The following is a 16,727-nucleotide window of genomic DNA, read 5'->3' on the forward strand; positions in this document are numbered from 1 at the left end:
TTGAGAGACTTTCTTGAATGTTTTCACTTTTGGCATGTTTTGTTTGGGGGTTTTTTGTTTTTTGTTTTGTTTTTTTGTTTTGTTTTTTCCAGAGTGATATTTCATGTTAAAACTTAATTAAAATTTGAGATTCTTGTCCTGATATAAAGTTCAGTGTACTGGATCTATTGAGATTATGTATACTAAAGGTCATTTTCTTCTGAATCTTTATTTTTGGCTATTTTAGGTATAGAGATGCAGCCTTATATTCCAATGGTGTTGCACCAGCTTGTAGAAATAATTAACAGACCCAACACGCCAAAGACGTTGTTAGAGAACACAGGTACCCAAAAACTGAACCATTCATGGTGAAGGGAATTAGGTTTTTTGTTTGTTTTGGCTTAAAAAAATACATAGACAAAATGCACCAGAACTGGTTTCACTGCTATGTATCCGGCTTTTCTAAACAAAAGTAATCTGTTTTGCAGAAGGTCTTACAAGTCTCAGTTTTGCAGCAAAGCATCTATCATATATCTAGATTCTTAAAATTGTTGCTTTCTCATCTTGTAACATTTATTATATTTATCATTATCTAAAGTTTAAATATTTTCTTACAACTTTGTTTATTTGATATGACAAATGTATGCAGTAACACTTTTAAGACTTAGTGGCCTTTTCACTGATTTTAATATATGCATGTACTTACATATAATGTGTACTGTATATATATGTCTAAAGTTTGAAGCAAATGTAATCAGCATATAAAAACAAAAAATGAACTTTTAATTTACAAAAAAGACTAGTTTAAAAGATTATTTCATAATATCATGCATAAAATCTAGATCTGTGATGGCAATATTACCACAATGTAACTAAAATTATGTGCAATATCTATTACCTGATCATTTGATTACAAATTTCTAAAAACAAGGCTAACAATGGCACGTGTGTTTGTGTTCTGGCCAACAACTTTGACTTTCAAATTGGGAGCAGTTCATAAGTGCCTTATTAAATCCAAATTTCTGAGGCTTGTTTCTTTTGCATTTTTAGAGGGCATGTTCTGGTATGAAGAGCACCTTCCATACTACAGGAAAACTCTATTAATGATTTGATATGTTTTTGTTTTACTATTTTATTAATAGAGAATCTTTCCAATTTTTTTCTATTTGATAACTAATTATCATGTGAGAAAACAATAGTTTAGTCATTATAACCTGACATGATTAAAAATGATACAAGTTCAGTGCTACAGATGCATTTTTATGAGCTAAGCATGAGGTAAATTGGAGAGAGATTTTCAGTGCATATTTTCCTCCAGTATTTTGTGAACTTAAAAGCTCCAGTTTCCCTATCCCCTTCTCTTCTTTCCCCTACTTCTCCAGTCTAGTATGGAAGGTGAACTTTAAGAAAAATTAGCTAGTTGTTTGGCATATTATAGGTATTGCTTTTTAAAAAGATAATTTTGGAGTAAATACCTACTCATTATGAACTAGACTATGGACTAGTATAGGAATATAAAATATATATATATTTTTTTTTTTATTTACACCCCCTCCTTGTTTTTCCCCCCCACTGATGGATGTGTAGTACCTATAACTGATAGGCATCCAGTACTTAAATGCTTGCTTCCATCACTATTAGAGAATTTTTGGAAGCATCCAAATACTGACTTTTTGTTTATTCTCTTAATAGTTACTTTAAATGTGGATGCATAACTGCAAATAAATGTTGTGTTGTGTACTTATAATAAGTTTGTTGTGGGATATTGTGCTGCATGCCACTGGTATGTGCTAGAATATTACTGTTTTCTACTTTAGCCTGCTATGTAATGAGCTATTAAGCCACTTCTCTTTATGGAAACATGAGATGACGTTAGCTAAAATTGCATAGAAAATGAGTACATGCCAAAAATTTCAGCTTTGACAGCAATTATGCCTCCTTTTACAGACTGTAGCCGTGAGGACTTAGGGATGAATCCTACAAGTGTATCTTCTTTTAGAAATAGTACTTCAATTGCAAATAACTTGTTTATTATTAACATAATGCTTGAATTACATACTTAAGAGCAATCTCACAGAAAAGACAGTTTCACAAGTTAGATCTGCTGAAAACTTTAGATGCTGAATACTGAAATGAGTAGTATCAGAGAAAAAATAGTACAATACCAGTGTGCTGTAGCTTTCATGGAATGAGTATGCTTCAAGCTGCTAGTATATCCTACACCAAACTTTTTTCGGAAAAAGCATCATCTGCTTTATTGCATGTTTCATGAAACTGTTCACAAATGCCTGTTTAATTAGAGTGTTGCATAGTATGTCCCTTGAACATAGGTTTCCTTTCTCTGCTTCATATAAATCTGCTGGATTTTAGTAGTATTCGTGTATTTTGCTTCAAGTAATCCTGATACATTATTCCCCACCCTCTCCTTTTTCTAAAGATTAATCTTTTGTGAGTTGAGCAAACACCATTAAAACACATTTGTATGATGGTATTTCCTTCTGTCTGTCCCTCGGAACAAAGGCCCAAACTATAATCATACGGAGAAGCAGTTTTGCTATTCATGTGTCTAAATGCCTTTGTATCAGAAGTCTGATTCTTCTGTGACTTCTATGAAGGAGCCTTTTGTGAACAATAGAAATATTGGGAATAACAAATTTATTTTACGCAATTAGTTGTTGTGAGTTAGCAACCACTTTAAAATAAAAACTGCAAGATTATGAAGAAAATAAGTATTTAGTGCTTACTGAGAAGGGCATCATTTATTTGGTATTTTTAGGTAGACCACAGTGTATTCAGTGTAAACATGTTTCTAAATATAGTTGTATTGATAATAGTAAACCAACTGAAATCTTGAAATCCAAATTTTTTTAAAAAAAATTATGATCTATAATATTATGACTGAAAATGTTTAATTCCTTTTTATCAGGAGTATCCAGAACAGTATGTTTCAATAAAAACTTAGAAGTGTATGGTAGATAAATTTAATGTAAGAGCTAACTGTAAAGAGGGCAGAATGACTACTTGTATCAAAAAGCCTTTGGATTTGAAATTGTGTTTTTGGTGTTCTCTCATTTACTTCTTTAATTTTTCTTTTTACCCTGGAGAGTATACCATATATGTTGCTGCCTCTTATTTAGGGGGTGGTAATAAACAGCACTGGTGAAATCTTATGTTTATTATCATACACAGATTCTGTTGGTTTCTGTTTCTGAGTTATTTGTTGTTTTTTCTTTATTTTTTCTCCTTCCCCCTCATTTGCTCATGTCTTGGTTGGCGTTTGGTGGTGTATAACCGTGATTGCGTTACCTTAGCAATAACAATTGGTCGTCTTGGTTACGTTTGTCCTCAAGAGGTGGCCCCCATGCTACAGCAGTTTATAAGACCCTGGTGTGTATTATTCAATCTTTTTTTTTTTAATTCATTTTTCTTCACTCTCTTTCTTTCTTCTCTCTATCTCACTTTTAGATATATTTTCAGTTGGTTACAAAATCTCAATCCTTAATCATTGCCAACCATGTGACTAATCTTGTCCTATCAGGTTTGTGAGTTTTTAGTAGCACCGTCATGTATTCTTTATGTTGTGGCTAACGACTAATTTATGCATGGGATAAGATTGTCACATGCTTGCTGTGTTAAAAAGCTTGACTATGAAAGAGCATTTTAAAATCCACCAGAATGATAATACAATGCATGCAAATACTGTAAAAGTTAAACCGTGCATTACTTTACTTAAAATTCAGTCTGAGGCTTGAATTGCTGTAAGGTATATATGTTTATAGACTTGTTATGTATAAAATAGTTTGCTTGCTGCTGTAAAAGTTAAATAACTGTTCTGTAAGTGGTATCTGACATAATTCATATTGTGGTAGTAGTATATGTTCTGCTTCTAATAATGATAATTTCTATAAATATTTCAGATACATGTTTCTTTTGTATTTAATGGAATGCAGGTCACACTTTGTAACTATGTAGTACAACAGGAGAACAAGATTCTGCAGATCATGCCTAATGTAAATAATAATAGTAAACACAGTACACGACAGTATTCTTCTATCTTCTAAGCATTCAGAATAGCATTTCATATCATCTTATCGGTGTGACTTATTCCATCAAATACTGTTATCTAGTTCTGACTTAGCTGATTCTATTACTTTATCACTCAGTTAATAGCTCTGCTCTCCAACTTACTAGGTGCACTTCTCTGCGAAACATAAGGGACAATGAGGAAAAGGATTCAGCCTTCCGGGGGATATGTACCATGATAACGGTCAACCCCAGCGGAGTAGTCCAAGTAAGATACTTGAATAGATCTTAATTTTTTTTTCTTTGCTCATGTGAAATTTAGTGAAAGCTGTAAATGGAGTATTAAAAAATCCACCTTGCTCTTGATGCCCTGCAATACGTGATGTAGTTTTATTTTTGAGGTCGAGGAGACCGGAGTGTTTATATTGCTAGTGATACATATAGCGATACCTCAGGATTTCTATTTCAGTAATTATCATCTATGGAAGGGAAAAGAGTAGAAGAGAAGTAGTCTTACATTCAAATTGTGTAAGTAATGAGCTTTGATTAAAATAACTTTTTTTAAGATTTCTGTTAGTTCCTTTTTTATTTTTTGTGTTGAACTGTAAGGAAAATATTAGGCAAAATTTCATGTATGAAATGCTACTTTTCAGATACAATCTGGGCTTTTTAAAAAAAGAAACAGAACAAAATAATTTAATTCTTAAAGTTTGAATAGGGAAGACTGGACCTTGGAAGATGCATCTCTCTGAAATAAATATTGCATGTCTGGAATAGAATATGACTTGCTCCTTAGTCTCCACAACTCCAAAGTAAAGCTATACCAATGTAGTATGTTTTAAGAGAAAAAAGAAGGTGGATTTCCTCTTGGAAATCATGAGGATTTCCTACAGAGAATATGATGCAAGTTGCTGATTGTCTTAAACACACAGGTCTTCCTTCCTTCCCCTGCTTGGAATCTTTCTCCTTGAAATGCATGAGTTGAGCCCTTATCTTGTTTTGAAATTTTTCAGTTCATTTTACTAATGCCTAATTCTGTACTTAACATTGCCCTCTTCTGCTGTCCACTTGTTCTTTCTCACAACTTAAGGGGGAGGAGGAACTTAAGGGCTTTTTCATTATCCCATCTCTCCTTCCCTGTAGTTATCCTCAGTTCCTATCCAGAAATATATATTGTCAACTTAATAATTAAAGACTTGTTTTAACAGTGTAGTAGGAGGTAATGCATGACAGCCAATGAACTGAGTGAAGGATTTGGGGGTGCCTTGTGAACCTGAATGTTAAACATTGCATGTCCCAGAAACTTCTGGCTCTCATTGAAGAAATGCAGTAGTTTTTTTTCTAACTGGAAATATGTGAGAAAGAGTTGCTAATGTAGTTTTGAGTTTGTTGCTTGTTATAAGATGATTGGTTCTTGAACTTGGTCAGTGTACTAAGAATTAGACAAGTGTGTCCTGGGAGAGGAGAAATTTTTTGTAACTTGTTGTTTTATTTAATCAAAAACTTAAAACACTGTTTCTTACACCTATGCATACAATAATTTATCATTGTTACCTGAGCTGGCTAGAAAGTAAATAAAACAAAAGTAGTTGTGAATTGCAGTCAAAGACCCTGTGTAGTTCATACAAAGAACATCAAGCATTGCATTCAGAACTATAAATTGAGGTTTCTAACCCATATGATTGTTTAATCTTATAGGACTTTATTTTTTTTTGTGATGCTGTTGCATCGTGGATTAGCCCAAAAGATGATCTTCGGGACATGTTCTGTAAGGTAATGTTTCTAGTATAAGAGTGTATTGTAACTGTGGCTCTTCTGGATCTTCTGTTTCTTTCTTGCTTTCCACTGTTACCATTTACTGTATTTGTGTTTATAGTGGCTTCTTTGCAGAGTCTTGAACTTTCAGATAAAACAACATAAAAATCTAAAGTGTTTTTTTATTTTGTTATATGCACTGAGGTTATTCCAAACTTTTCTTTTTAACAATACTGGAAAGCATGGGATCTTATTTGAAAGGGTAATTGCCCTCTCAAGAAACTTTTCATAATGTCCAGCCTACTACTTTTTGACTGCATTTGAAAGAACTGCATTTTTTTATACTACATATAAGACACTTTTAAATGAATTTTTTTTTAGAAAATGAGGTCTGTCTGGTTGTAGGTGTGTTTTAGGTGTGCGTGTTCATGTTTGGGTTTTGTTTGTTTGTTTGTTTGTTTTGCCACAAAAATAACTATTTGGGGAAAATAACTAGAGTTGCAACTGAAAAATATTTAGTACTGTCCTCATCTAGTTATTTTGCTTCTGCTGAAAAATAAGCTTTTGGGATTGCTTAATCCTCTGCAGAATCCTTCTCAGATGAGTACTGAATAGAGCAAGGCTTAAAAAAAAGGACACCAAGGCCAAGAATAAGTTTCTAGACAAACTGTCAATAGAATTTAGGCAAAAGATGAATTTGCCTTGTGTAAAAAGCAAAGAAGCAGAAGCAACCCATCCAGAAACTGATATATTGTGTCTTTGTGTTAGTCTTGAGGTGTTTTTTTTTAAAAAAAAAAAAAAAAAAAAAAAAAAAAAGGCCAATTTTCTCAGTTTCATAGACAGATGCTACTACTGTTCAGTAGTGTGACTCCCCTTGTGTGTAAAGTGGAATGTTTTTGAGGTATGTATGTCAAAATTTAATGATAGTCCTCTTAGCTAAAACAGAGTATGTTTCTAATTACTTCCTGGGATCATGGGTCAGTATTGCATTTTCAAATGATTCAAACGATACTGAATGTGAAGATCAGAATAGAAGCTAGGAATTTTGAATGCCATGCTGAGGAGCAAAAACAAAAATCTCACCGTTTTAGACAGTTACCTGAGATGCTTCTAAGAAAAATCATTCATTTGGGAAATGCACAACTCTGAGCGTTCAAGTATCAGTAGAAGAAAACAACAAATACTTGCAGTCTTAAACTCCAGGGCATTCTCTATGTTGGTTGCACCAAGCAGTTTCAGTACATGTTTCTGTATTGATCCTTCAACATAGGAGAAAAGGAGCTTAACTTACTGAAGCAAGTAGTCATTGACATTCTTTCCAAGATGGTCATGTAGGATCTAATACATTCAAACTAAGCACCATGGGCTTTGGTCACCTGGCATAAAAGGATGTATTTGCTTTTGACAGTATATTCCTTTTTGCTTAGTTTTTGGTTTGCTATGCAAGAAAGGAGCTGGACCTTTCTTCAAGTGATGGCATGTGACTTAGTCACTTGAGTGGGTGTTGATGCCATCTGAATACATGATTACTTTATTCCAGTTACGTATTTTTTCAAGCCCTTCCAACAGTAATATGTGTTTTAGGTACAATGGAAAAAAAAAAAAACTTTTTTGGAGACCTTGAAATCTTTCTCTTGCTAGTGGATGGTCCAATGTTTCTTTTATTTGGGAGCATTAAAGCTGAGAGAGAGAAAAGCCTTCTGCTGCCAGTGTTAAGATCTGACACGCATTTTAATTTTATTATAACCTTTTATAAAAGCAAAGTATCTTATATGAGCAAACTGAAGCTCACCTATTAAAACTGTCCTGAAAGACTATTAAAATAGTATGTTGCTTTTTGTGGTACCTGAGCGTTCTTGGGTTTTGTTAGTTTCTAAGTAGCTGGCTAATCTGACTCTTTTGCTTGGGGGAGAGGTGGGTCTGCCTGTGGTTAACAACAGGTGACCCTGTCATGTCATTATTTCCTCTTTAAAAGCAGTTGTGCTCAAGAACATTGTGTTGAGGGTGAACTGGATACCATAAGCTTTAACTTTGACATTACCTCATCCTCTTTGAGGATGTTTTTGTGACAGGCTCTTCCTCAATTCAGTATCCTTGCATTTAAAAAAGAAAAAACATAACTTAGGCCTCTGTGTGTTATTTTCTATGAAGAGCAGCCATGTAATCTGCTCTTGTTCTTTCTTATATTTGCCTTCTAAACAGCTTTTTCAGAGCAAAAAATACGTTTTTGATAGTATCCTTTAACTTTGGTACTTTAGGTAATTTGTTACATTGGAGGGTTCAGACTGAAACTTGTAGGGGTTTTTTTGTTGTTTTTAACACTGGCTTTTGACTGCTGTGGGTCCCTGTTCTGTCAGTGTATAGAAGACTTTTGACTTCCCTTTTGAGTACATGCTCCATGGGAAAAAACATAGCTATCCATAGGATGCTTTTGTATTTGTGACAGTAGGAATGCCTGCCAATTTCTAGCAAATACTGGCTATAGTTCTGCCTTACTTTCCATCCTGACCTGAATTCCTTCCTGAATAATCTTAACATATAAACTGTGCCAGTTGACAAAATGTTTAGCATTCCTAAATAGCCTAACTCTAGACTGTAAGTGACCATATCCAATACAAATAATTGTTTTTCTGTTAATTTGTTTGGGTAGCTATATTCTAGAGGCTATCATGCTTTTAAGTAAGACTTTACTAAATTCCCTTTGTTTCTTAGTGCTGTTTAAATATTAAATTTGAGAACTTAAATGGACAGATGTACAATCCAGCAATTAATGATTGTCTTGACTTCCTTCCCCACTACCTCATTTATAGATTCTTCATGGATTTAAAAATCAAGTTGGGGATGAAAACTGGAGGCGTTTCTCTGACCAGTTTCCTCTTCCCTTAAAAGAGCGCCTTGCAGCTTATTATGGAGTTTAACCTCATGCACTGTAGCTGCAGTCCCATAATTAGAGGTAAGCACACAAAACACCTTTACTAAACAGAGTTGTAAAACAGGCTCCCTCTCTATTTGCATTATATGAAACATGATTAATCAAATTATTGACTAGGTTAAATTTTTTTCGGATACACTGGATCAGATATCTTTCCTTCCTATAAGAAAAAAAAAAAGGGGGGGATGATAGCATACTGGAATGGTGGTAGCTGTAGCAATAGCAGTTGTCCGGCTGTGTGTGTGGGGAGGGTTGTTTTGGTTTGTTTTGTTTGTTTTTTTTAATTTTGAGAGCGTGGGGGAGAGAACTATATGCACAGTAGTGTATCAAGATACAGTTGGAAGTATAGCTGTAACAAAGTGCCTATTTGAGCTTAATGAGCAAAGTGATGAATATGATCCTCAAACCATCATGTTGAAGACACGGGGCTTTGAAAGACATGCTCACTCTGTGTCTTACAAATGGTAGATGGTGGTCTATGTCAGAATGCTTCCCTGGGATAGGGAAAGCAAGTTTGTTAAGACTCTGGCTATGAGAAGTCCTCGGCACATATGAGGTGATGTCTGCGCTGAATAAAGGATTTTTTGCTAATCCTCAGTTTTACTGACTGTAGAGCCTGATGCTTTGGGGAGGTTGATGAGTTTATTATTGCAATGGCCCACTTTATACACCAGTTTGGAACTTCTACAGTTGTCATGGAGAATGACAGCTTCAGCGAAGAATGGTAGATGTGCATTCTGGAATAATACATCATACCTTCTTGCTTTTTTATGCTGTCCCTACACACTGCACAAAGAAGTTCCCACATATAAAGTAGTGTGATGCTAAGAAAGATTATTATACTAAATAATCTTTTATAGTGATAATACTAAAAATAAGGGTGGATTAAGTTTATTCATTTGTCTTTATTAATTTGATATTTGCTCTAGACTTTTTGTATTGAAATTATGGGATTGAATCATGCAATTCTGGTTTATTGTTGAATGGACAATTATTTACAAGTCAGCCTAAGATTATATACAGAGTCAGTGACATAAAATACCCTGTCTGAATTATATGTTTGATCTGAACAACGAATATCAAAATAAACTTACTTCAAACATTTATGTATTTATGAATGAGGGTGTTTTAGTTCTGACATAAGGGGTTTTGGGGGATGTTTCTTTTTACTCCTAATGAGGAGGAACCTCATCCCTGTCCAGTTCGTACTGAGGAGTCACTATCACTATCTTGTTTAATCAGCCTGGAAGTGAAATTATTGGGTCAGGAAAGCATACATATAATAATCTGTTCTTGATGTCTTAACCATCTCACAATTTTGGACAAACAGGGTTAGAGTATAGAGGACTTACTAAAATATACAGAACTGCTTTTGTCGTAAATCTAAGCCTAGCCACAACAGTGGAACTGTTAGTGTAGCTTTAAAGCATGCATTGTTTTCTCATGAATAATAATTTTACTTTGTATAAATGTGATCTTTTCTAAACAACTTTAAAAGGACAAATCTGGGCACAAATTTATTTTTAACTTGAAGATTGACCTCTGTTACTTAAGCAAAGAGCTCGGTGGTGGTGGTTTCTATGCACAGTTCTGTTGGCTGAGTTTCGAAGTAAGATTTAACTATACCTTTATCTCTTCATTTTACAGGTCCTTCAGTCTGGGAGACTATGAGGGAGCCTCTGCACCCAGGGAAAATGTTACCCTTTACTGGGGGGAAGGGTAAACCAGTAGGGAATACAGTACAATCCCAACCCTACTGGGAGGGGCGGGAGGGAGGTGTTGCCGTCACTGTATTAAGTCGATGTTGGGAAATGTTTTAACATCTGGAGCCTTTGTGGGTGGAAATCTGTCTCCTATTACAACTCTGCACTGGATGTGAAGAAGCAAAAAAAAAAAAAAAAAAAAAAAAATCTGTTCACAAAACAGCACATTCTGGAATATTGTGGGGAATTGTACCAAAATAAGAACCATATAATTGAACCATAGGGATACGTAAAGAGGAAAACTACTTTGCGCACAATAAAGGAAACCTAAGAATGGGGGTCACAAACAGTAAAAGGCTTTCTTTTTTTCTTTTATTTTTTTTAAGTAAGGGTTTTCTACATTATTTCATCCTGCTTGATGGGATTCCTAGGTATTTGCATGTTAATGAAGAACTACACAAATGAAGTTAGTACAGTTAAAATGCAGCTTGTGTCTGTATTAGGAGCAGGCACTTGCAGTGTACAATACAGAAACCCCATCGTAAATTAATAAAGGTTACCTTTGACAAAATGAAGAAACCTGCAAGCTGCCAAATGAGTCACTCCTTTCATTTTTGGGGTAAGGGGAGGGACACTTCAAAGGAAAGATTGACATCTTAATTTTTACATTTAAAAAATTTGAAGTAGTGGATATGATTTGATTATTGTACTTCATTAGATTTAATTTCTAGAGTAAGGCATTATTCTTAACGTGCAGTTTAAGGTTCAGGCATGCATTCTGGCTCATAGTGATCAGAAGTAAATTAAATTAGTGGGGAAGTAGCATGCTTGCATCACATAGAGTGAAATTGGTATACATTTACCTATGTTGCGCCAGTTTTGTGTTGCAGTTTACCAATTCAATATAGCCCTGCATTTAAATTTCCTTTTCTAAGATTCTGTGGATTTTATTTTTATTAAGGATATAGATATAAAGTACTGTAGTTTACAATTAGGCCTTGAAATACCTTTTTAGGATCTGTTAAGAATAAGATTGATATTGTATTGTGTGTAACCTGCACAATGTGGAAAGCTGATATAGCTGTGCAAAATACTTGCCTCTGTGCTGTCAGTGTGATGTGCTTTCTGCATGGTTATATACTAGTGATTTTATCAGAACCTCTAAAAATGAGTTACATGGTAAGACCCGTTAAAGGCTGCATAAATGTGAGTTGGCACGTAAGACAATTGTAGAAGTTGATGACATGATTGCTATATTTGTGTTTATTCCCACTCAACATATTACCTTCTATGCTTTCTTTTTGTTCAAAGCATGATCTCAAAGAGATGTTTAAGTTAATGGATGTAATGCAGGGTATCTACACTGTATCGGCGCATGTTGGTGGCCCTTTGTGATGTAGTTAAATGCACAAGGGTGCAAGTTTAAAGCTACGGAGTGAAAGTTGGTTTGGATCCTCTTCATTTCATTTGTTTAGCTTTCTGTTGTGTTTTTTTTCTCTACTTACATGTATTCCTGTGAATAAATCCTTGTTAAGTTAACCCTTTACTTTTCCTTCCATGTGTATTTTCTTATGTACTGTGAATGTGAAATCCTAACTGGTACACTTGATCTTGTGTCCATCTAAAAGTGGCAAGTCTTTATTAATTTAGATTGCCTAAAGAGTATCCCATGATGATAAAGGAAAATGGAGAGATTTTTAACTCTGCTGGTCAGAGGTGAAGCCACACCTTTCCATTTTTCAAGTGCTGCATAATTAATCTGCAAAACAAAATTAAGCCATAACCGCCTTTTTATAGTTTTAGTTTCTCACCTTTGCATTGCAGAATGGATACTGGATAACAGTTTTTTGTTTGTTTTTATTTTATTTTTTTGTTTTGTTTTAAGAACTTACTCTTCTTTGCATGGTTCTCTTCTTTGAGTGTTGAATGATTTAGCCATTGCACTGAAGTTTGAACTGCGTGAGTGTGAATTTATAAATGCTGTTTAAAGAGTTTTGGGGTTTTTTTATGCATGATAGCATGCACATGTTTTACCTGTTTCTCCCACCACCACCACCTTTTTTTTTTTTTAGCTTTGCATATTTGAATGACTATGCCTAAAAATAGTTTGGACATGTACTGTATGAAGTACATTCAGTAATGGTAGTACCTAGTATTTATTCAATTTGGTCAAAATTGCATGAGATAACTTACTCTCAAATTATATTGCTTTGGTAGCAAATATAAAATTCCATCTTAACTAATGATTCTGAAGTAAGTAATCATTTTAGTCACTAAAACCACTTTAAACCCAAATTCTGAAAGAAAAAAAAACTTTAAAATTTAGCAAGGTAGGATATTATCGTAAACCTGAACTTATTTTAATTTTGAGTTTCTTTAAGCATTAGGGAAGAGTTGCAGAAGGAAGTGACATTAAACATTCATAAAACGGAAAACCTACCTAAACAATACTGTAGCATTACAGCTAGAATCTGAGTTTAGTTAAGCTCTTTAAAGTTTCAGAAAGTCCCTTTAGCCAAAAAGAATAAAAACTACTCCACCTCATCTTAGATTAGCTTACGATGCCACTTTTGTACATACATATTTTTAATAGGTATTTGTGAACTGATCTGGTATAACAGTAAGGAAAGTGATTAAGGCAGAAATAAACAGAACTGACAGAACAGTCTTTTATATCAATAAGTTCTTTCATGGTATATTTTAAAGCTAATAAACCATATTCTTAATGCATAAAATAGTGCAGAGATTTGCAGAAGCCATTTAGGATATAACATGAGGTAAGAAAAGTTCTGAATCAGCATTAACAGTTGTGATTCAAATTATTGCATCATGGGATATATAAAAAGCATCTTAATTCTTGTGGTGTAGTCTTGACAGTTCTTGAATGTTGACTGAATGTTTATACTGGTAGAATTGTGAGTTTGTCTTTGTTACATTCCAGTGTTTCTGCCTCTTGGCATGCTAAAAGCACGGCTTACTTCATTTGCTCCTTACACACTGAATAAAGTGCTGTTAGTGTGCTAAACTACAGAAATAGCCGCTGCTAAGTAATGGTGTAGATTTTCTACTTGAATATTTTTGTTGTAGGAACCTCAGGAGGTCAGTGTTTACTGTTTTTTATATATGCCTTTTTTCCTGTTTTGAGTTTCCCTTTTTGAAGGATTCTGAGAGTGAACAAAAGCTGCTGATCAACCTAAGTTGGTAACAGAAAGTGTATGTAAAATCCTTATAAATGCATCTTTTTGGCAGTTCTAAATTGCAGTTAAATTAGTCTTAAGTGACATTCAATACTACAGTTTCTTTCATTACACATTCAGGAAACAGCTCTTTTCATTTAGGGGAAAAAAAGTTAGAATAGTTCATTATTTTAACCAGTGCAAGCAAAAATAATAAATTTTGTAAGCTTTTTCCAAAGCTTGATTATTTTCTAAATCAGTGAATGTGTATATATTAAAATTGTAATAAGCTAATTCTTACGCTTTAGTTTATTGCTACTTAAAGGTTGTACTCAAGAGATCACTTTTAGAAGAATGGGTTTAAAATTTATAACCATTATGATTTTTAGAAGTTACCAAGTAGCATAAATTTTGTAACTAACAATATTGATACTCACTGTGATTTTTTTTTTTCTTTCTTTTTGGTTAGGACTTTTATGTTAGCATCAATCTTAACTACTTAAACTGCATATATTGTATAATAGTAAAATGTATATTTTAGAACTTTAAGTGGCTTTCCTCAAGCGAAACTCATTGCTACTTAGATTTTAAAAAAAATATTCAAATACTAGCTTTATCTCAGGTGAATACTCTTGTACCCTTTTTGTTCAGAATACATGCTTATAAAAATGTGTCTTAATTATATCAGTTTATGTATTTCATATTAGGCAGCTCCTCTGTCTTAAAACTTACTCTAAATTAACCTTCTACTGTGGGACAATAATGACTTTTGCTTCACCTATTTTATTCATATTGAATGTATTAATAGATACAGGTGCAAAATCGTTCTTCCCTTGAGGAGAATGCATCCATATTCAAAAAACAACTGAAATACTTTAAAAAGAAATGCTTTAAATGCAATGTTGTTTTGAAAATCTTTTGTTTCAGATTTTATCAAGGAAAGAAGTTGCAACTTAACACTAATTGCTTCAATACTGTTTCTTTCATGAGGGTGATAGATGCATAAAGCTTCTGTGTAGGGTCTAAAGAGTAACCTTTTATCTTAGATAAAGGTTAGGCTCTACAGTGAAATGACTGCTGTAAATTACAAAACATCTTGCAGTTATCTCAGATAGACACTGATATAGTTTGCATACGTACTTGTTATATATTGTGTATTTCCAGTAACCTCATTTTGAGTAAATAAAGCTTGATCAGTAGCTGTATATTTCACTCACCTATGCATTCTCCAGGATGACTTGCATCCATCAGTCTACTAGGTATTCTCCAATAGAAACTTTTTTTTTGTCTGCCACTGATGCTTGCTCTTTGCACTTAATTGTTGGAGCAAGCCAGTTTTAGGTAGTTTTAAATGGGAAACTCTGAGGTGGGTACTCTTTTTGCTTGCCTTACAGAGTATGTTCTGCTAAAATAATGAGGATACTTTCTCACTTGAATGTATTTATGTGAGGGAAATTAAAATGACTCTATAAAAGATGAATCCCTGTGTGGTGTTACAGTATACTACTTAAGCCAAATCCACATCTCAGTTCAGCGCTTACAGTATAGTACCATTTTCCTATAAGCTGGTTCTATTGCGCTACTTTCACCTTAGGTATCTATTTGCTTTGGGTGGGCAACAAAACTGAGAGGGCCTGGGTGATTTATGTGGGGACAGTGATTGGGGAAAAAAGATTGGTGTAACCAGGTTTTTTTTGGCTGTTGAATTCTCCAATGTAATACTATCTTTTTTTCATGGGAAGAAATAGGTAGATTCGTTGTGCATTGTCTGACTTACTGAACACTTCTAAAATTTTAAATTGGATGCAGTATATAAAATAGCTTAAAATGAGAAATGACTGGATCTTTCTGCTGACAACTTAGGTTGTATGAGTTTTGCTTGAAAGCTTTAAATCTGATGTTTCTGTATCTGCCACAATGTTGGAATGTTTCCTTCAAACATATCCTCCTGCAACCTCTCAAACTGTACTAAATTGAGTGATATTTCTTGAAGTCTGCCTATGTGCTAACAGAACTTCATTTTAAATAGAATATGGTTTTAATTTTTGATAAGCTGCTGAATTTTAAAGAGTTTTTGGGGCCACCAAATATTTTGGATCATGCAGAGAATATATATTGTACTGTAGTAATTTTGTATTTACATTTGTATGATGTGACATAATAGATGTGAATGTTAATCACTGCTTGACTATGTTAATAAAGTTGTTTAAATATATATAGATGTTGCACTGCAGTTTTTAATGAAAGATGGAAGCTTCATGTTCAGTTTATTTGTTTTGCCTGACTCAGTAGTGCACTCTTCTGGTTCATAAGTTCTGGAGCCTGCTTAGAATTTTTAAACAAGGAGGATTTTCATTTTGCCTGAAAGAAAATGGTCTTTGGATAAGTTAATGTTAATTCAGTTTAGATGCTTCATGCTGCTTGGGGCCATTTACAGATATATGTAGGCATAAGAGGTTTACCTGAATTGAAATTAATGTTTGTGGGTGATGCTGGTACCTTTTTTGCTTTATTACCAAGAAATGGTAATGGACTGTAATTTTGTTTGAAACAGCTGATGCTTGCTGAATGTGACCAAATTGGGGGGGCGGGGGGAATCATTCTCAGTACTTGTATTACCAATACTCTGAATAAAAATATGAGTAAATTAAAAATAAAGGAAAATTAATCAAGGCTTGGAACGAAATATTGCGGTGTTCTTAATCTAATTTATATAGCTTTTATAGAAGTGCGCTCATACAAGCTATTTAAAGATTTATTTTTCCACTTAGATAATTTGCTGCTATAGGGTTCTGTGATGTGAAAGCATAAAACTAACAGTGGTAGCTCTCTGGACAAAATCCACGTAGCTGGTTTGAACATTTTGTGTTCCCTTTCAGTATTTAACAGTTGGTCAATTACATTTAGACAATGACATATGTCTAGTAAAGATTGCTTGTATAGTATAGCAATTGAATTTGGCAACATGCATCATCGTGCTTTTATATGATTGCTAAGTAAACTTAATAAAATTTATAGTGGAAATTAATTGCTTCATGTTCAGCTGAAAGTCTGCTTAAATAAATTAGGTTTCTGGCTCTAAAAACAGGAGAAAGCCATGGAATAGCTGTTAACAGTAGGGGGGATCTGCAGGGATCAGGTTGATTATAGAGATTGGTT

General features: G+C 33.9%; 1 protein-coding gene across 2 annotated transcripts in view; it reads left to right on the forward strand.

Annotated features, from left to right (window-relative positions):
• The window catches only part of LOC135324885 (transportin-1), an 80,329-nt gene extending 64,546 nt beyond the window's left edge, over nt 1–15,783 (forward strand). For both annotated transcript variants that reach the window (XM_064501929.1, XM_064501928.1), the window contains 6 exons: nt 227–322; nt 3,291–3,366; nt 4,171–4,270; nt 5,701–5,775; nt 8,568–8,710; nt 10,337–15,783. In XM_064501929.1, coding sequence (XP_064357999.1) covers nt 227–322; nt 3,291–3,366; nt 4,171–4,270; nt 5,701–5,775; nt 8,568–8,675 — 455 coding nt within the window. In that variant the 3' untranslated portion in view covers nt 8,676–8,710; nt 10,337–15,783. The remainder of the gene's footprint in view (nt 1–226; nt 323–3,290; nt 3,367–4,170; nt 4,271–5,700; nt 5,776–8,567; nt 8,711–10,336) is intronic.
• The last annotated feature ends 944 nt before the right edge of the window (nt 15,784–16,727 follow it).

This window comes from Dromaius novaehollandiae, chromosome Z (assembly GCF_036370855.1).
Source record: "Dromaius novaehollandiae isolate bDroNov1 chromosome Z, bDroNov1.hap1, whole genome shotgun sequence".
In the NCBI taxonomy this organism is placed as follows: domain Eukaryota; kingdom Metazoa; phylum Chordata; class Aves; order Casuariiformes; family Dromaiidae; genus Dromaius; species Dromaius novaehollandiae.